We start from the raw sequence: 22618 nt of genomic DNA, 5'->3' as shown, positions 1-22618 counted from the left end.
TGTGTGATCAGTGATAGTGAATATTATGGACTGCTGTCTGCACCTGTTCCACAATGCTGGGTGCCACTGATGGACTGCTTCTACTGAAATGATGTCACCTGTTGGAGTCTGCACCTACTCCACAATGCTGGGTGCCACAGATGGGGCTACTTCTATGGAAAGGATGTCATCTGTCGGTGTCTGCACCTACTCAACATTACTGGGTGCCACTGATGGACTGCTTCCACTGAGAAATGTGACTTGTTGCTGTGTGTACCTCTTCAACATTGCTGGGTACCACAAATGGAACTGCTTCTACTGAAATGATGTTACTTCTTGGTGTCTGCACCTACTCAACATTGCTGGGTGCCACTGATGCACTGATTCTACTGAGATGATGTCACCTGTTGCTGTTTGCACCTACTCAACATTGCTGGGTGCCATTGATGAACTGCTTCTACTGAGAAATGTGACTTGTTGCTGTGTGTACCTCTTCAACATTGCTGGGTACCACAAATGGAACTGCTTCTACTGAAATGATGCTACTTCTTGCTGTCTGTACCTCTTCAACATTGCTGGGTACCACAGATGGAACTGCTTCTACTGAAATGATGTTACTTCTTGCTGTCTGCACCTACTCAACATTGCTGGGTGCCATTGATGAACTGCTTCTTCTGAGAAATGTGACTTGTTGCTGTGTGTACCTCTTCAACATCGCTGGGTACCACAAATGGAACTGCTTCTACTGAAATGATGTTACTTCTTGCTGTCTGTACCTCTTCAACATTGCTGGGTACCACAGATGGAACTGCTTCTACTGAAATGATGTTACTTCTTGCTGTCTGCACCTACTCAACATTGCTGGGTGCCACTGATGAACTGCTTCTACTGAAATGATATCACCTGTTGGAGTCTGCACCTACTCAACATTGCTGGGTGCCACTGATGGACTGCTTCTACTGAAATGATGTCACCTGATGGTGTCTGCACCTACTCAACATTGCTGGGTGCTACTGCTGGAACTGTCAACCACTTGTGGTGAGAACATTTTATGTGAATATTTGTATAAGCTGATTTTTTGTGTATTACTGTTTGTGAAAAGTTATGAGACTCTTACCTGTACATATTCGTCATTGCTGACGCTATTGATTGAACTGTTTAACCACATGATATTTGTGTAGACTATTATGTTAAGTCACATGTATGAAAGAATTTGTATTGCTTAGTGTATTTTATATATTAGGCTATCGAAAGGTCAGTGCAAAGCCAAAATCTTATCTAGTTGTATGATACTTACGTATTAATATTATCTTATATTTTTGTCTGTATTTTTTTTGACGAATTTGGTGGTATTTTCACCACCAATGCTGGCAAAAATACCATCAAATTCTAGCCCGTGGAGGAAGGGCATATGAAAGGTGGCTACACTGAGCCACAGCGCCAGAAATCGCGCCAGAGAGTATTGTTCCGCCGCCTCCACTGGCAGTGATTATTGAGACGCAGCGACAGGAGTTCTTGCCTAGAAGTTGTGGTGGACACTGCTTGTAGCTGAAGTTAGAGTGAGATGCAGTAGTGGAGAGTGTTGTTCCATGTTTGTGCAGTTATTTGATGGGAGAGATAGCAGATGTTGTTCCAATGGAGATATTGTAATGATCTGAGTGCTTTTCGTCAATATAAATTAAGGTAACTAACTACTGTTCTTTATTTTCTTATTATTTGTGTGTCCTGAATAATGCTTCATTACAGGTTCAGTCAACAAAGCATCTGGCGTGTGTTCTCGTATTAGAGTGTAATTCTGGGTTTCTTGCACAATTATAGTATTTCTAATTTTCTTTTATCACGTCAGTAAAAATGATATTTAAAAATTCTTGTCTTGTTGAAGAAGAACCGTGCCAGATGTGCGTTGAGTCATACTACCACATACAGAACAGCTACACTTGTGCTTTGTTGGCTTCGAAGATTTTATAGTTGCTGGGGACTTAATTAATTAATTGTGCTAACAGAAATTTTCTTACATTCTTTGTTGTCATTCTAAGCAGTCAGATTGCGTACTAGTACTAGTCAGGGCCAGCCGTTTACGAAACAGCGTAATCGGACATACAGCGACAGAAAATTAAAAAGTATTTGCATTGCATTCTTATATCATAATTATAATTAAGCCCCCATGCAAGGATTTAGAATGCAACAATATGAAATTGGAAATTATAAACAACAGAGAAGCCTTTAGGGTGAAAGGATTGAAAATGGAAGGATCCTAAGGTAAGGTAGCTAAAAAGACTGGTTCAAAAGGATCTGAAGACAGAATGAAGAAACATAGCGCACAGATGAAGGCATACCTGAAGAAAAAAAAAGAGAACGATTAATTGAAATTGTAATGTGATCGCCAGATGGCCTATTCGCAATAATAATAATAATAATAATACCTGATCGTCTTTCGCAGGAGACTCCTGAATGCTTCTTAAAGGCAAAACGCCTGCTGTTGAAAAATGTGTCTACAGATACTACGTGAAATTGTAATCAGTCGAAAGACACTTAAAATAAACATTTTATTCACAATGACTGACGACATGCCACCAACAAAATAAATATTTTTCTTAACGAAACGTAGTTCTACACTTTACTTAACTACGTGCTCGAATTGTTTACCATCGACTGCAGACTTGCGATAGCCGTTCGAGAGAAAGATGAACAGATAAAAGTAGACTGGATGTTACGTCGTAGCCTACTGTGGGGATGCGACGGCGCACACAGCCTGATGTGACTGGGGCTTCGTGGCAGGCTGCACCTTCCAGCGCTGCCCTCAGAGATGAGCAGTCGAGAGCGGCAGGCCACTGCAGTGCAGCACTGCTTCCTATCGGATGACCGAGCTGGGCAGCCGTCGTGTCGGAACCACGCACGCTGACTCTTATCCAGCGGTCCGTCTTCCAGGAGAAGAGACGGAGTGTTCGTAGAGACGGGTGCCTGTTCAACAGCCCTGTGATGACGTGAGAACTCACGGTGGAGTTTCCTACGGCGCCGCACCACGCGTTTACGCTCCACGGTCGTCGGTGCTGTGCGTGACGGGGCCAGCGTGGGCTTTGAGCTGGCCAGCAGTGCACGTTACGTAAATCTACATTACTGCCGTTCGCGAGCGTCGCTTCCTCGGTAAACGGGTAACACGTTGGAAAATCGCAGTGTCACGTCCCAGGCGCCGCAGAGCAAAGCGGCAAAATTCTGCACGACGTTCGAAATCACGTCCTCCGGGCGGCTGATGCAGTGGCAGCCGACGAGGGTGGATTTTTGTATCGATGCGAGATGCGGATGACACTCGCCTGGCCGATCCCGCGTTCCCCGGCACGACGCACCGCGGGCTGAACGACCGCCTGGCGCCGGGACCGCCCGCTCACGCTGCTGGCCTCATAATTCGTGCGGGTGCCTCACGCGACGGGCAGCGTCGATCGGGATGGCCGTCCCTGCCATCTCGACAGCATTTCTTCGACATTCGCCGTACAGAAGCGGCACGTCCAACTTCTCCTCATCAGCGTGCGAGGAGACTTACAGCGGAAATGACCTGCCGACAGAAGGCATAGTTCCTGCTAGTCCTGCAATGCAGACCAGTAAACAGTCGACATGCTTGCTCAAAAAAGTAGCCTATCATGAGCCTCTTTAAACGCGATAGCCGACTCTTAGAACATTTCTCGGATTATTTTTCGAAAAGTTTCAACTCCAAAATTAACAATCATTATATACCTGTACTCGCCTCTTCAAGCGCATTCGGACGCCACGCCACGCCTCGCCGCAACACTCCGCGCCACGCCAAGCCGCGCCACACTACGCCACGCAAGCCGCGCCACACCACGTCACGCCACGACAAGCCAGGTCGCGCACCGGCGTGCCACGCTGCGCAATGCCGCGCCACGCTGCGCTGAGCCACGTCAATTCATGCCACGCTGCGCCACGCCACGCCACACAGCGCCAAGCCATGCCACGCCACACGCACCACGCCGTGCCACGTCGCGACACCCAGCACAATGCTACGCGACACCACGCCACGCTGCGCCATGCGGCGCTGCTCACGGTACGTCGCGCCACGTCACTGCACGCCACGCCACGCCGTCCTCTGCCGTGCCACTCCGTGCCACGCACAACAGCACCACAACACGCCACACCACGACACATCACGCCGCACCACGCCACACCACACCGCGTCCCCGCCACTTCACACCACACCGCACCCCACAGCGCAGGGCCATGGCTCACCGCAATTCCATACCACGCCACGCCACGCCACGCCACGCCACGCTGCTCCACGCTGTGCCACGCCGAGCCACACAGCGGCACGCCACGCCACGCAACGCCACGCAGCGCCCCACTGCGCCACATCATGCCGCGCCGTGATACGTTACGCAGCGCCACGCCACACAACGCAACGCCGTGCCATGCCGCACCACACCATGCCACTCCACACCAAGCCACACTAAGCCATGCTGGGCCATGCCACGCCACACTGCGCCACGCAGAACTGCTCCATGCCACGCCACGCCCCGCCACGCAGGCCGCACAACACCACGCCACGCCACGACAAGCCACGCCGCGCCCCAGTGTGCCAGGCTGCGCAATGCCGCGCCACGCTGCGCCGAGCTGCGCCACTCTACGCCACACTGCGCCACGCCACGCCACGCCACACAGAGCCAAGCCATGGCACGCCATTCACGCCATGCCACGCCATGTTGCGACACACAGCAGCACACCAGGTGACACCATGCCAAGCCGCGCCATGCGGCGCCGCCCGCATTATGCCACGCCACGCCACACCACGCCACCCCGCCCTCTGCCGTGCCACTCCATGTCACGCACAACAGCGCCTCAACACGCCACACCACGCCACGTCACGCCGCACCACGCCACACCACACCGCACCATGCCACGTCACACCACACCGCACCCCACGGCGCAGGGCCGCTACTCACCGCAACGCCATGCCATGCCAAGCCACACCATGCAGCGCCACGCCACACCACACTGCGCCGAACATGTCCCGCCACGCCATGCCATGCCACGGTACGCAGCGCCACACCGCGCCACACTGCGCCACGCCATGCCACGACATGCTACGCTTGCGCAACTCATCACGCCAAACATAGCAACACCAAGCCACGCCACGCCACAGCATGCAACAGCACGCCACGCCATGCAGCGCACAGCCGTGCAAGGTCGCGCCATGCCACAACACGCAGCACCTTGGCACGCCATACCACGCTACGCCACGCCATGCCACGTCGCGCCACGCCGAGCCACACAGCAGCACGCCACGCCACACCACGCAGTGCTCCACTGTGCTACATCACACTGCGCCATGTCACGCAGCGTGATGCCACACAACACAACGCAGCGCCATGCCGCGCCACACCGCACCACTCCACGCCAAGTCACACTACGCCATGTTGGGCCCCACCGCGCCACTCCATGCCATGTACAACTGCGACATGCCATGCCACGCCGCGCCACGCTACACCAATCCACACCACACCACGCCCCATGGTGCAGCGCCGCGTCACACCGCAACACCATGCCACGCCACACAACGCTGTGCCACGCCACACCACGGCGTGCCGTGCCACGCATGCCTCACCACGCCACGGCACGCCACCCTATGCAGCGGTACACTGCGCCACGCCATGCCACAACACACCACACCGTGTGTGCCTCACCACACCACACAAAGCCACGCTGAGCCACCCCGCACCACGCGACGCCACGCCACGCCATGCCATACATCACACCGTGGCGCGAGGCCACGCCATGCCACGACATGCCACGACATGCCGTACCTTGTTACACCACGCCGCATTGTGCCATACCACGCCACGCCACTCCACGCCACACCGGGCCGAGCCACACAGCGGCATGCCATGCCACGCCGCACCACATCACATACCGCCACGCCACGCCACACAATGCAATGCCGCGCCATGTCACGCCACACCGTGCCACTCCACGCCATGCCACACTATACCAATCCGCGCCCACCACATCTCTCCATGCCACGCCATCCTAGGCTACACCATGCCATGCTACGCCAGGCCGCACCACGCCTCCCTGTGCCAAGCAACGCCACATCGCACCTCGCCACACCATGCCACGCCTCGCCACACCATGCTGCGCCACACCGTGCCCCGCCATGCCATCCCACGCTGCGCCACACCACGTCACACCATGCCACGACACGCAGCAACACGCCATGCTGTGGCACAACACACCACGTCACGCCGTGTCACACAGTGCAACACTACGCCATGCCACGCCCCAAGTGCCCCGCCGCGCCACTCCATGTCATGCTACACAGCGCCATGCCACACCATGCCACGCCATGACATGGCAGGCCATGTTCCAGCATGGCACACCGTGCCACACCACGCTACTACATGCCACTCTGAGCCACGCCGCGCCATGCCACTCCATGGCATGCCACGCTGCGCCATGTTACGCCACACCGCGCCACGATAAGCTGTGCGACGCCCGCCACGCCATGCCATGCCATGCCACGCCACACTCCGCCACGCCACTCCACACCATGCCCCACTACACCACGCCGGGCCACACCAACTCTCGCTGCACTGCACCATGCCATGCCATGACACGCATGCCGAGTCACACCACGCCACGCCATGCCACGCCACGCTGCGACCCGGCGCACCACCGCCAGCATTGCTGCACCTCGCCAGGCTGCACCACGCCACTCCACACCATGCCGATCTGCGCCAAGCCACACCACGCAACGCCACGCCCTGCTGCAACACGCCACGACATAACACGCCACGCCATGCCACGCCATGCTACGCCACTCCACGCCATGCCTCCCTACGCCATGATATGCCACACCACACCACACCACACTACGCTGTGCCACGCAATGGCCCACCGCGCTACAACAGGCCGTGCCAGGCCGCACCATGCCACGCCTCTGCACGCCTCTCCACACCTCTCCACGCCATGGCATGCCATGCCGTGCCACGCCACGTCGTGCCACACTGCGCCACTCTGTGCCATGCCACACGGTGCCACACCACGCCGCGCCATGCTACACCACAGCATACCGTGCTGTGCCACAACACGCCACGTCATGCCGCGCCACACAGCACCACGGTACGCCACACCACACCACACCGCGCCCCACCACACCACATTGTGCCACACCACACCGCTCCCTGTCGCACCTCGCTGTGCCACGTCACGTCACGTCACACCACAACGCCCCACGCCACGCCACACCACGCCCTGCCACACCACGCCATGCCGTGCCACACTGCGCCACACTTTGCCACGCTATGCCACACCACGCCACGCCACACTCTATTGAGGACAGCCCTTTTAATTATGGAAAAGATAGAAGGAAACTTTTGGACATACAATTCAAATACGCTTTCCATCAATGTATCCTGTATAGTTGGGAAAATCCCATTTCAACTTGTTTTGTTTTTCGTTCAAGTCTTCTTGAATCAGTGGCGGCAGCATTAATGACACTACGGCCTTCTCGAGTGCCGCTAACGTCTGTTTTACGTATTTACTAACTTCATTTACACTAATCGAAATTGAAATTGTAGCGAACGGAAGAATCAGCTGCCGCCAAATAGCTGGAAATCAAACGAGTAATCGTTTATTACATTTTAAATTAGCAATTTATGTTGGTTTACTTATTATAAATTTGTTTGCAATTGATCGTTGCAAGAAACGGTGGAGAAACATAAAAGAAAACCGTGACAGGAAAAAAGGAAGAATATCGGCTTTGCGGCTACTCCAACGAAAAAAGGCAAATAAATGGGCCCTGGAGGAAAAATTTCATATCTAAGAACATATGGAGAACATCGTGGGTATGCCACCATTTTTCAAAGGAAATAAAACCTAAAACTATTCTGGATGATTAACTTCCAGCATGCTGGAATAACTGCAGGTCCGCAACTACTGTTAACCAGTTCAGCAAAACACCAGCGGAAGTTGCAAATCTCACTGTCTTTGCTCACTCGATGACTATTCTCGTGCCGGGAAACATTTTCAAATCATCGTAACAGTCGAACTGGTATTTCCGAAAATGCCAAAAGCGTGTCAATAATGCGCAAACGAACAATTATACTTATTGTTACTGCGCTGTAACTGTCCGCTTGCACATTTTTGGCACAGTTCTTTCATTTTCGTAAATACCAAATTGACTGTCACGATTATTTGAAAATGCGTAACGGCCCGATACTAGTCACTCAGTGAAAAATAAAATGAATGAAATTTGTAACTATGGCTGGTTTTTCGTTGTACTGTTCTGCATGACATTTATTGTATATGCCTTCCTCGGAGGAACTTCGCCAATGTCAATCTGTCACAGGAGAAGGGAGCAGATTCACCTGTGCCAGGTGGTGAGCGAATTTCACTGATGCAAACCTCAATGCCGATGCTAAACTCGCCGACGAAAACATCTACACTGACGCCAACAACAATGCCGATTTCGTCTTCATGTGCTACCACAACACAGCGAGAAATAACATTGAACAATAGAAAAAATTGCAGACATTCTAGAAAAGAGGAAATCTGAGCGAAATGAAATCATCAGGGAATTGCTTGTAGAAGAAAGAAAGGATGATGATCACTTTTCCAAAAGTTTATCCAAATGTGTTGCTCTACAGCAACGAGCAAAAGCTGAAACGTTACTCGTAACGCCGAGGCTGGAGATTGAAGTCAGGGAGTTAGTAACGTGTGGTTCCTACTGCATTTTCAATAGCCAGAGCTTCTGCAGTAATTCTTCGACTACTGTCGCGCCTCGGTCACTATCGCCAAATGCGGAAGCACATTATTAACATTAAAGCTCTACACCGACAGAGCTAATTTCTGTATTCCGACCTCACATTCCTTCTGAAGTCCGATAAGCTTTGACGTCGGAGATGAAACTCGTCTGTCACTGAATAGATGTAGATGCTTTCAACATTTTGTATATCTGAAACTTTCACTTTTCAATACATTTGTTCGATATACATAGCTTTTTATTATCCTTGTTTTTATTCAGTATGCTGGAGCTTAGCAGACTATCCTGAGTTACTGTATCACGCAGTGAGTTACGTCACTCTAGACCAGTGACTTGAGGTGCAGCCGGGAGTGATCCGTATTCTTTTTTTTTTCTCACGCAGGCGCACCTGCTCTGCATTACAGCACGCTACGTACAATCACACTCAGTACGACTCTAAAAATCAGTATTACATTTCATCTGATTAATTTCATAATTTGCACTTTGTCTTCTGTTACTAATCGACGCTGCTTTTCACCCGCTTACGACAATATCAACTATCATAAAATGAAGGTAATGGACTTCTCAACGAATATCGACATGGGTGGACTTCACTTTCTGCACCAAAATTCAGTACGAACTGTTAGAAAAAACTGAGTGGTAGAACAACTATAGGATGAGGATAGTAAGTAGGGAAGATTTGCACTGAGGCAATGCTTAAGTTTTGAAAAAACAAGAGAGTAGAAATTCGGAGTGTAAATAAGAGTAGCACTTACAGCGAGTTTTTCTTCAGGTGTTACAGGCTATAGATTTCTTTAGTGTGATTCTTTGTAGATATCGTCTTTGATTAAACCGAGAACTAAGTCAAACTGCCCAACAAAATGACTGAAAAATCTGGAGAACTTTTTGTTGTCCCAAAACACATGGGTGATGATCGACCTTCGATACCGCTCCTCTTCATTTTTGAGGTATTTTTCGCTCTCATTATCCCATACATCTGGAAAAGTATTTTGTCGTCTTCCTCCTCATCAACCAAAAGGCAATTAAATAACACTCTTCTACGCTTACTGAACTTTAACTTCATTTTATCAACCTTCGCTAGCACACTGTGACTGCGAATGGAAACACGACCCTAGTGAAAAATCGCAGACGTTCGTAGCAAATCGGTAACTAACGATTATCGTCCAACGTTTAATCGTTCAACAATAATCGTTAAACAATCGACGTGATAGCTGCACCGAGCAACATTTAGCATTAAACAAAATCTCGCACTGATACGCCGCATCACTTTGCACTTTCCGTAGATAACATTCTGAGAACTGTAGTCAGTTTTGGAAGTCATTGTCACGAAGCTGTAGAAATAGCGGAGTGTAAAAAGGATGAAGTGCAGTGGAACACAGTGTTCGCAGAATACTCGTTAGGTCGATCCCTCTCGTACTTCCGAGATGCTCTTAGTGACAGTTTCATCGTGTGTCCAGCACTCCTGACATCCTACTTCCATATTTCACTCTCCACACTTCCAGTTTGTAGAACTTGTTTTTTATAATGATTGCGAAGAGAGGTCCTGAGTTCTTTGCACGACTTGGGTACTCTTTAACGTACAACTGCACCGCTCATCTGATGGTTTGGCAGCATTCGCCATAAACAATAGTAACCGGGATGCTTCAGAAAATTTAAGTCGTGGACTGTTGTTCTAAATGTACCTTTTCGAGAATTTTACAAGAATATCGAAACGCGATTTCGAATTTCTCGCACGAGTAGTCGGTCCGAGAACGGTCAAAAACAGATACAAATGATAGTGAGCGTTCAGTATATCAGTTACATGCACGTACAGAGACTATCCGTCGCTTTGAACACGCTGGAGATTCGTACAGAAGTTAACCTACCTCTTCAAAGTGCTATGTCCATGAACAGATGAGCACTCAAACGCACAGTATTTATTGCTCAATAATATTGTGTCAACCTATTACGCGAAAAGGAGAGAACGGCATAAAATTATTGCGGAATATTAATGCCCACGGGGGTGCGCCAGTCACAGCTCTGTCTTTGCAGCGAACATCTCGGCGCTCGAGGATGTAGAACTCGCATATATACTGAAGCGCCAAAGAAACTCGTACACGTGCCTAATACCGTGTTGGGTACTCAAACGCACAGTATTTATTGCTCAATAATATTGTGTCAACCTATTACGCGAAGAGAACGGCATAAAATTATTGCGGAATATTAATGCCCACGGGGGTGCGCCAGTCACAGCTCTGTCTTTGCAGCGAACATCTCGGCGCTCGAGGATGTAGAACTCGCATATATACTGAAGCGCCAAAGAAACTCGTACACGTGCCTAATACCGTGTTGGGCCCCCGCGACCACGCAGGAGTGGCGCAACACGACGTGGCATGGACTCGACTAATGTCTCAAGTAGTGCTCGAGGGAAATGACACCATGAATCCAGCAGGTCTGCCCATAAATCCGTAAGAGCACGGTGAGAGACATTCCAGATATGCTCAATAATCTTCACGTCTGAGGAGTCTCGTGGCCATCGGAAGTGTGTAAGCTCAGCTCTTTAGCATTGTCCTGCTGGAATTGTCCAAGTCGGTAATGACGGACCCAGGCGAGGCGTGTTGCTTTGTATCGCGCAGTCACCATGGGTACACGAGTGGGCCTTCATGTCCGAAAGCCCATATCGATGATGTCGAATGGTTCGCACGCTGGTATTTGTTGATGGCCCAGCATTGAAATGTGCAGCAATTTGCGGAAGGGTTGGACTTTTGTTACACTGAAAGATTCTCTTCAGTCGTTCTTGGTCCCGTTCTTGCAGGATCTTTTTGCGGCCGCAGAGATGTCGGAGATTTGATGTTTTACCGGATTCCTGATACAGTATACTTGTGAAATTGTCGTACGCGCAAATCCCCACTCCATGGCTACCTTGGAGACGATGTGTCACATCGCAAGTACTCCGACTACAGCACGGCGTTCAAACTCAGTTAAATCTTGATAAAATGCCATTCTAGTAGTAGTAAGCTATCTACCAACTGCGCGAGACACTTGTTGTCTTAGGTTCACGCGCCAAAGACACTAGTATAGGCATGCATATTCAAATACAGAGATATGTAAACAGGCATAATACGGCGCTGCGGTCGGCAAAGCCTATATAAGTAACAAATGTCTGGCGCATGTGTTAGATCGTTTACTGCTGCTACAATAGTAGGTTATCGACATTTAAGAGAGTCTTAACGCTGTGTTATAGTCGGCGCACGAGCGATGGGACACAGCATCTCTGAAGCAGTGATGAAGTGCGGATTTTCCCGTACGACCATTTCACGAGTGTACCGTGAATATCAGGAGTCCGGTGAAACATCAAATCTCCGACATCGCTGCCGCCGGAAAAAGATCCTGCAAGACTGGATCCACGACGACGAAAGAGAATCGTTCAACGTGAGACCTCCAACCCTCCTGCAAATTGCTGCAGATTTCAATGTTGTCCAGCAGCAAGTGTCAGCGTGCGAATTATTCAGCGAAACGTCATCGATATGGGCTTCCAGAGCCGAAGGTCCTCAGACTGTTTATGGCTGGAAGCATGTTGCCTGGTCGGACGAGTTTCGTTTCAAATTGTATCGAGCAGATGGACGTGTATCGCTGAAACAACCGGTTTTCGGCTGTATAAATTTTTTCCACACCAGTTTAAACTGAATGTGAAAACCGCTCAAACTAACCTGTTTCTGAAGTAACCGATTGTCGGTCTATCGTTCCTATTACGACCTGTAATAAACGTAGAAATCGAACAAACACTGAAAAATTTTCTCTCTTGGTTTCGTGATATATAGAATAAAAACAATTAAATAAGCAAACAAAATGAAAACACCGAACGTCAACCGTTCGGTGCTTTTCTCGAAAAGTGATGGGTGGTTGAACGCCAAAAGACATCAGTATTCGCATAACGATTCTAAGTTTTAGAAACTCCGCTCAAAAATCGAGGATCGCGCCGAGGGTTACAAACAGATGGAGGCGTAATATCTAGACACTGGGAAAAGATCAGCTACCTTCCACTTTTACTGAATGCTGTGAATGCGTTATTAAGTTTTTAATTTATTACTCTTTTATGGCAGACAAAATGGCAGACAAATATTTAATCCCTTAAAGCACATGAAGCATTGCAGGTCACTGCTATGTCACTTCGGAAAACATTTTGCCAGTAGAACGGAAAAACGAGTCCAAGTTGCAAATTTTTACTTTTTTTTTCATTCGATGACTAGTCTCGGGCCGAGACTCATTTTTAAACCACCATAACATAGTCGAAAATGGCATATCCGAAGAAGTAAAAAACGTGCAATGCACAATTACAGTGCGTACAGGTAACAGTTATCTGTATGCACCGTAAATGTTCATTGCATATTTTTGGGGTTTTCGGAAATACAATATTCGGAAATGTTATGATGATTTGAAAATGGTAATGATGATTCAACGAATGAATAAAGGGTAAAAATTTGCAACTCAGAGTGGTTTCCTTTGGTTCTACTGTTTATCGGAAGTTGCTGACTCGAGCTGCTCCAGCACGCTGGAAGTTCGACAGTATTTTACGTCACCTCGAAAACATGTTTCCAGAGCGGCGCTGGTGCCATCGGCAATGCGAGACACCACCCCGCAGGCCATGCGTGGGCGGACCCTGCTACGCACCGCACGCACTCGTGTCCCTTGTTAAGGCCCACCCCACACTGCACACAGCAGAGGCAAAGCAGAGGCATAGCAGAGCAACAGAGGTTCCGCCGGTCAGCGCACACTGCACGCAGCAGAGGCGTAGGAGAGCAACAGAGATTCCGCTGGTCAGCGCACACTGCACGCAGCGGAGGCACGGCAGAGGCGTAGCAGAGCTACAGAGGTTCTGCCAGTCAGCGCACACTGCACGCAGCAGAGGCGTAGCAGAGCAACAGAGGTTCCGCCGGTCAGCACACACTGCACGCAGCAGAGGCAGAGCAGAGGCATAGCAGAGCAACAGAGGTTCCGCCGGTCAGCGCACACTGCACGCAGCAGAGGCACGGCAGAGCTCAGTGGTGGCCCAGCACTTGCGAAACACAGAAGGCCCAGCAACGTCCACTGCGAGTCTGTCTATGCAGTTAGACTTAGATTCCGATTCTGATTCGGAACTCAGGAGTGTTATTTTATTGTAAAGTGCATACAAGAACAGAGAAAGATCTCTATGGAATAGCAACTACATGCAAAAGCGAAGAACACATGGTGAATACATGTTGTCTACTGAAGTTCCTGAACACGTACTCAGGGAAAGCTTCCGACTGAACAGACGGCACTTTGAAGAGGTTCATACACTGATAGAGCAAGACATAACAGGAAAACCAAGTCACATGCGGGACCTCATACCTACAGAAGAAAAATTAGCTGTATGTTTAAGGTATGCAATTGAAATAAAGTATTTTTATCTCAATATTTATTAATGTTCAGAGAAACAATTTCCATCTGTAAATTTGTTAAAATAATGAACATGATAACACTGTTTATAGTAAATGTGGTGCTGAAGGTTCAAACTCCGTACCAGGTGATTCAGATATTGATGTGGCAGACGAACTATTTTCTGTGGTGCTTGATGATATTCATGAATGATGTTGAGCCACTAATTTAGTCAAAATTTCCTCCTCCGTTTCAGATACTATCTGAAACACTTTTTTCTTTACCAATACTTGGTACGCCTTCGGCATCTCTTTTGTCGATAGGTACATCGACAAGAAAAATTGGTGTAAGGCGTCATTTTCTTGATGCAGTGATCTTTCGCGTAAAATGTCTCTTTTCTTAGCTCTCTCTTCGTAGCTGTTAATACTTTCAAGAATGATTTTACTGACATCTGCTTTCTTCTTCTCCTTTGACAATGGCGTCCCCAAGTAATCTTGTGTTTCGTTCCTCTGTATGTCTGTTACGTCATCTCCTCCACCATCATTTGCAACGCCAGTTGTAGCATTTTCCTCTTCCATCATATTTGTTACTGCACCTCTGTTGGCCATATATGGAACTGAAAATTCCATCTGATTTTGGTACAGCCATGGACGGATTGAGGTCGCTGCTTGCCCACTCTTCCTTTTCTGTCTACGGAGGGCATCTCGCTGACAATCCCTAAGTTTTCTCCAATTTTCTTCGCTGTTTCCGCTGCAACAAGGAATTCCTGAATTTAGTTTTTCATATATTTCCGTATAAAGTGACATAAGAAAGGTGAACAGTTACATTTCCCTAGTAGTGTCAGAAAAATCTGTGATTTCCTGTACACGTATCATAAATGTCGAAACAGCTAGTACCTTTCTGTCCACTCTGCTTATGCGACGTAAACGGATTCTTGTCTTTTTTCATTTTAGGTATTTAACGACGGGGGACATGTTTAAAACCATCGCTCTAAGCTATCGCATGGGTCAAGGGACAGTGTCGAAGATAGTTTATGATGTGTGCGGAGCCATATGGAAGCATCTACAACCCATCTATCTACCTGAGCCAACAACAGTTATGTGGCAAAATATTGCTGCTGACTTTGAGAGGAAATGGCAGTTTTACAATTGTCTTGGAGCTGTTGATTGGAAAGATATTTTTTTTGCGAAAACCTTAATTATCTGGTTCCTCATTTTTCAATTGTTCGACGCGCAGGTCGCCGAAGTGGCGTCAAATCGAAAGACCTGTACCAGGCGAACGGTGTACCCGACGGGAGGCCCTAGCCACACGACATTTCATTTCATTTTTTCAATTGTAAACAACATTGTTCTGTAGTATTAATGGCTACTGCCGATGCTCATTACAGATTTACCTCTATAGACGTCGGTTCAATGGACAGATTTAGTGATGGAAATATTTTTTCTAATTCAGTATTAGGAAGAAAACTGACTGACGGAACTTTAAAAATCCCAGGAGATAAATCGCTTCCTGGACAACAAAATAGAGCCCCTTACGTTGTCATAGGTGATGAGGCATTTCCATTATTAAAAAACTTAATGCGACCGTACCCTAAATGCGGAGTTACTGGTAATGACAAAAATAAAGTTTATAATTACAGACTGTCCCGTGCTCATCAAACTGTAGAGTGTGCATTTGGTATCTTGAGTTCCCGATTTCGTGTGTTTAAACGGCCTTTTGAGTGTAAACTAGAGACTGTAGATAGAATTGTGGCAACTACATGTGTACTTCATGATTACTTGAGGACTGATAACATTACGTCAAATGATCTCGCCGAGGAAGACGACATGGGACCACTAGGTACCAACCAGCTTCTGTCGCCTGCTCCAAGTAGGTGCAGAAACACGAGTGAAGCTTTTCTTGCGAGAGAAAAATTTAATGAATGTTTTAATTCACCAAAAGGTTCTGTTTAATGGCAGTATGCAGCTATAAAAAGAGGCCAGTACTAAAGAGAACAACTTATGTCATTAATATTACATATATATTGTGAAATGCATATAAAACAAATAAATCAATTAATAAATAATACTCACAATTGCTGTAATGTAATTCCTCTGCAACCTTCTTCCATATTTCGTCCTTCAGTTTATTCTGCATGTAGTCCGGATGACTGGTGTTGTACAGCACTGGGTTGTCCTGAAGTAACTGAATGAGGTGTTCCATAACTGAAAGACTTCGTACATGGACGAAAGTGAGGTACTGTCACAGACGCACACACTGCTGCTGGAAAGTCACTACTGGCCGAGCGCAGCGCGGTGCCACAGACGAAAGTTGTTCTGTGCTGCTGGTGCGAACTGCTGTCAGAGATGGGACCTGAGACAACGGGCCCCTGGGGCCGCAGGCAGAGCAGAACTGTGCGGCTCGGACCGCGGGGCAGAGGGCTGCGCCTCGGCTGCGTGCAGAATGCGGCGCCCCACTGGAAAACGTGCTCCACAAAGCGGCTCTGCCTCTGCTGCGTGCTGTGTGCGCCGGAGGCGGCGCCCGCGGTGGCTCCAGTGTCGGTGGACTCCGCCGACGACCGACGTCGGCCGGAGGCGGCCGGCCGATCTTTTCAAATCAGTCCGCCGCTGCGAGCGCCGCCATACTACGGCACCTCTTCTCTCCCGAACGTACAGACTTCGGACGACAATCAGTGAAGTTCAAGTGAGTTAGTTTTTTTCGGTCAAACCGACCGATGTTTTCACGCACTAAATATGGAGCGTGGGAAACTGACAAAAGTCTGTTTCTGGCATCCTGAGGATGAAAATATATCGGGATGTAATCGGGAATTTTGCACTGAAATCGCAGGTTTATTCGAAACCTCAAGTAGGTAAAATGTATATTGGAAATTTTAGGCATAGACCATAACCTCAAAAAATAATTTATTCTAGTCAAAAGCGTGGCGTATCTGATGTACTTATAGCTACTGTACTGGGTCTTTTTTGTGGCAGGGTGTCATTAGTTGCGTACAACTTATCATTACTCCTTACTGGCGTTTTATGCCAGTAGGACAGTGATTGTGTTGATGTGAAGTGGTGTGCAAAGGTGGTGCACAGTGTGTACTTCGACTTGTAAGTGCTGTAGGTTATCACAGTATCTTACGCTACACCTTATGTTTGTGTTTTACTCGTGTGGTCAGTGACACTCATTGACAGTTAATTGACGCACGTCTGCGCAACTTTAAACAAACACAGCGAACCAGAGTGTTTACAACTCGCTTTTATCTCGAGTATTAACGGAACGTTTCTCCCGTCGTCTCATATATCCGTACAACTTGGCTGGCTATTCCGACAATGGAGCATGCAGTACTCACCACGTTCTTTACGAGACAGGAAAGCTCATTCCACGGATTTGGCGTCTATTTAATAGCAGAAGCTACTATGTAGCACTCGTATCCAATGAGAGGGGCGTCTGTAGAACCTAACCTACTTCATTCATAGTACAGTTTCTAACCTAACCTAACCTCCTTTGGCCCAGTCAAAAAATGACGAAGGAGATCGGGCCCAGTGTGCGCACGCTGTCGGCTGACTCTGTCGGGCGACGTCTGGCGACGGTGTCTGACGACCGTTGTCGGTGCCACTGTGATGGCAGCCGTACGGCCGGGGACGTCGCTGTCTCAGCAGTTCCGTACCGGTTCTTACGCCGTCTGTTTGTTCCTCGTTTCTGTCGACGTTGTTAGTAAAATAGCACTGATCACGTTTCCCATTTCGTATAATAAAGCAATATTTCGACCTGATATTATGGTTTTTTACTCTGTATTCAGTAAAAACTTAAAAAAGCGCCTGTTACATCGCTAATCACCCAGGGCTCCGGAATGTCACTTACGATAAATCGCGGAATTTGTCACTTTCCTCGTTCCACCGTTTCTTTTAAGTCCGAAGCCACTAGTTTACTGACTTTGTAAACTGGTAGCTATTTAATGTCAACATTAGACCTGGATTTTTGTTCTGAAGACTGAGATGCTGACGCCGGCCGCCCTTTGAGGCGACCCTTTCGCGGATAATACAGCCACAGGATACTACGTTTTTTTCGTGTTGTGAAGTACATAATACTACATTTCCGAACATTTCAAGCAAGTTACCGATCTTTGTACACTTTGAAATCTTATGAAGACATAATCGTCCAATTACAGATAATCAGTGGTGCCGACCACCAGTAATAATTTAATCGAAATGATGAACAATTTCAATTACGTCCACAGTAAATTTAACGACAATTGATGACGCAGCTGTTCTGATACAATGAACGCTGCCCAGTTTGACACACCTGATTTGCAAAATTTACACAGTGGACAGATAAATGTTTCTAACGAAGGTGAACAATGTACTCAAAATACGTCAGATTTCTTTGATTCCGATGTAGTGACCAACAGTGCACATACAATTAGCAAACCTTTTCATGAATCAGACAATGACCAAATGGTTACACAAAACGTGACAAATGCAGATACACCATCACACAGCACAAAGAATAGAATCGCTAATTTTGGCATGGATCAAGTTATGGCAGTGTTGCTACATCTTAATCTCAGACAGCCGAATGAAAAACAAGACAACAATTTCAAACAACTTAACGAAAAACAAGACAACAATTGTAGACAACTTATTGAACAGATTACAGCCGTTGCCGTGCAATGTAATGATACCAAAGAACAATTACACGAGGAAATTAAGGCTTGTGCTAGGAATAGTAGTGAAGAAATTGGATCCGTTGCACAATAATTACGTAATACACATGCAGCCACAACAAAATTACTTCGAGATGAAATTAGTGCAGTCGCTAAGCATTGTTCAAGAAACGCTACACAGTTACGCGACAAGTTTAAATTAATGTCTGCAGAACTTTCACGCACACTGGATGCGAAAGTCGACAAGAAATGTTAACAACAAAACAGCCAAATTTACGAACGTTTCAATCACAACCCACAAAACAGTGAAACGCCTTACCGTAAATTCATACAGCAACAGAAAAAAGTAAAGAAGCGAGTTGTTTACGAAAGCGACAACAGACTTGAACAATTAGAATTAATACAGGATCCAGATTCCATTAAAGCAGACGTCAAGAAATTAAACAAATCCTCACGCAAAATGCAAAAACAAGTTAATGCTTGTGACACTAAAAATGATGATCAGATAAAAGCACTGACTGAAACAATTGACGAATTGTCCAGTCGTATTAACTTTATAGAAAATAACAATGACACCAAATCAGACGATACGTGACCAGTTTCGTTCAATCAAACACCCGAACACCAAAACATACAGCAGACAATGAGTGAGATAGGTTCGTCCAATAATACATTACGTAGAAAATTGTCCTCTTTGCAGCAAGAAGTGACATAAATAAAAAATGTTGAAAGGTCTCTGTTGGATTCCTTTCATGTTAATTTCTTAAATCTGTTGTCATTCACGGCATAAATTCTTCTTCTAAATTTACTGAGGTGTTTCTGACTATCTGGGAAGAGACTGAACAGTGAAACGTGTTACTTTTGCACATAAACAAGAACGATCTGCCACACTACTACACTTTAAAACACAGTTTATATGTAATTCATGTCACACAGTCTCATATGGAACCTACATCGGCTTTCTTTTATATACTGTATATGATAAGATACTGTCATCCCCCTTCCCTTCTGTGTGAGAGGATGAATGAGCAAACGTATTTGTAGTTGCATGCTTGAGGGTAGCAGACAAGGCTGTCTGCTAGAGAACAGTAGGACCAATGTCGGAACAGGTAGCTACGCTTTCTAAAAGCTGAGAGGTTTCTATTCTTAGTATGGCCCTGTCTGTCCCTTGTCATGTTGGTATAGGAAGCTGCCTCTCTGGTCACTTCCGTTTGTATCTGTTAAGCATGCTCGGTAGGAGCCCAGGTCAGTCTGTCCGCGGCAAGCGTCTGAAGTGGTAATATCTTCGGCTAAGCGCGTCTCTGCTAAGTCCGTAGGACAATGGATTTCTTAAGTTCAGCCTAACTGAAAATTTAACAACCTTTATTTCAGGTTTGGATCTAAAATATCTAATGTTATCTTAAATTGCAACGCAGTGAAGTTCAGAATATCTTCCGGTAGTTGCTTTGTCACTACTTTGTGAGTAAAGTGGACCCACGTGTTGATCAGTAACTCTAACTAAGATCATCTATCTTAAATTCCAATGCGTGTGAGATTATAATGTCTCGTCTTGACAATATTTTTCAATATAGCTACTTTTCTTTATGTTAAACCCACGTGGGGTGTACTTTGTGAGACCAGTACCATGTGCTTATACAATTGTTTGACCCATCAGATTAATAGTAAGACGATAGTAACCAGTTCGAGGTTTTTCTTTTGCAAATTGTGTTTCGATGTAATTTATTTTAATTATCAAAATTATTGTGGAGTTCCACTCTTTGTGTAAACCAAGTTGACCACGTGAAGCTTGTGGTGTAATCATCAAAGTAGCCCTCAGATTTTCTTTTTGGGAAGATTTCACAGAGACTTAGCATGAATTTAGTATACCAGTATGTGGTAATTTCATGACAGAGAGGATTGCGCTACGAACGTAACTTCTTTGGGTGAAAATTGAATCTGTTGGTTGTAGTTAATTTCCTCTTGCATATGTCTCAACGTTCTTCATGTGTTATTTTATGAATGCAGTGCTGTATGTAGTGTACCAATCTTGGCTCCCTATTTGATGTGTTCTGTAAGATTACGGACTCACATTTACACAATCCTAAATAAGGCACCAGTTTAGTTATGAATCAAGTTTGATATGCTGAAATTTTAACGGAACAATGATCAATGTTAAAATAAATGTCTAAATATAAACTGATATATTTCTTTTTGTTTAAATTATCTTTATATATATATATATATATATATATACATATATATGTGTGTGTATATGTATATATATATATATATATATATCACCTGTTATCGTAAGATGAGTACTAAAAGAATATAATTAATGTTAGTCTGGTTGGGAATTTGGTAAGCTAGACTGGATACCTGGTGAAACAGTTGCGCAGTAATGCAAGGTTAACTTCCTCAGATAGCTCACAGATTTTAACCCACTTTTATGGTCTTGAATATCAGCACAGCTTTCAGAACAAATTAATGCAACAACATTACAAACTCACGAAATCAGAAGAAAACTAATTTGTGGTGTCTTATAGTGGGCAGTGTGCAGTCAACTCAACTAAAAATGTTGAGTATGCACTCCATTGAGCAATTCTAATTTTCGTTGCTGCATTCATTTTTTCTTCATAAATTGAACAACATGAAACTTTAATTGAAAAATCGCCCAGGCATGCTTCTTGAGTTAGTCAACGTACTTTTCAGTAATATACACTGAAGCCCCAAATAAACTGGTACAGGCGTGCGTATTCAAATAGACAGATATGTAAACAGGCAGAATGTGGCGCTGCGGTCGGCAACGCCTGTTTGAGACAAGTGTCTGGCGCAGTTGTTAGATCGGTTAATGCTGCTACAATAGCAGGTTATCAAGATTTAAGTGAGTTTGTACGTGGTGTTATAGTCGGCGCCGAGCTATGCGACACAGGATCTCCGAGGTAGCAATGAAGTGGGGAGTTTCCCGTACGACCAGTTCACGAATTTATCAGCAATATCGGGAATCCAGAAAAACATCAAACTTCGACATTGCTGTGGCCGTAAAAGGATCGTGCAAGAACGGGACAAGGATCACTGAAGAGAATCATTGAACATCACAGAAGTGCAGCCCTTCCGCCAATTGGTGCAAATTTCAGTGCTGGGTCATCAACATGTATCACCGTGGGAACCATTTAACGAAACATCATTAATAAAGTATTTTGGTGCCGAAAGCACACTCGTGTACCCTTGATGACTGCACGACACGAAGTTTTACGCCTGACCTTGGCCCATGAACACCGTCGTTGGATTGTAGAAGGCCGGAAACATGTTCCCTGGTCGGACGAGTCTCGTTTCAAATTGTATCGAGCGGATGGACATGTACTGCTATGGAGACGATCTCACGAATGCATGGGCCGTGCATGTCGGCAGGGGACTATTCAAACTGGTCGAACCTCTGTAATGGTGTGTGGCGTGTGGAGTTGGAGTGATATGGGACCCTTGATAAGCCTAGATACTAATCTGACAGGTGACACGTACGTAAGCATCCTGTCTCATCACCTGACATCAACTCATGTCCATTGCACATTTCGGTGGCCTTCAGCAATTCCAGAAGGACAGGGTGACACCCCACACGTCCATAATTGCTACAATTTAGCACTGGGAACGCTAAGTTTAAACACTTCCGCCGGCCACCAAACTTCCCAGATATGAGCATTGTTGATCAAAGCTGGGATGCCTTGTATCGAGCTGTTCAGAAGAGATCTCCACCCCCTCGTTCTCTTACGGATTTATCGCAGCCTTGCTGGATTCATGGTGTCATTTCCCTCCAGCACTACTTTAGACATTAGCCAAGTCCATGCCACGTCGTTTTTCGGCACTTCTGCGTAGTC

General features: G+C 46.7%; 1 protein-coding gene across 4 annotated transcripts in view; it reads right to left on the bottom strand.

Moving 5' to 3' along the window:
* Positions 1-2606: 2606 nt before the first annotated feature.
* LOC124720476 (speckle-type POZ protein-like) overlaps positions 2607-22618 on the bottom strand; it is a 100297-nt gene continuing 80285 nt past the window's right edge. Inside the window, exons 6-7 of one of the 4 annotated variants that reach the window (XM_047245835.1) lie at positions 16195-16334; positions 2827-3529 (exon numbers count right to left, since the gene is read on the bottom strand). In XM_047245835.1, the coding sequence (XP_047101791.1) occupies positions 3396-3529; positions 16195-16334 (274 nt within the window). In that variant the 3' untranslated portion in view covers positions 2827-3395. Of the gene's footprint in view, positions 3530-14595; positions 14873-16194; positions 16335-16833; positions 16895-22618 lie in introns of those variants that run through there. The other 3 variants (XM_047245834.1, XM_047245833.1, XM_047245836.1) reach the window with 3 other exon arrangements.

Source organism: Schistocerca piceifrons, chromosome 11 (assembly GCF_021461385.2).
Source record: "Schistocerca piceifrons isolate TAMUIC-IGC-003096 chromosome 11, iqSchPice1.1, whole genome shotgun sequence".
NCBI lineage: Eukaryota > Metazoa > Arthropoda > Insecta > Orthoptera > Acrididae > Schistocerca > Schistocerca piceifrons.
Note: the sequence above shows the minus strand (reverse complement) of the source record. Positions and strands in the feature narration are given on the sequence as shown.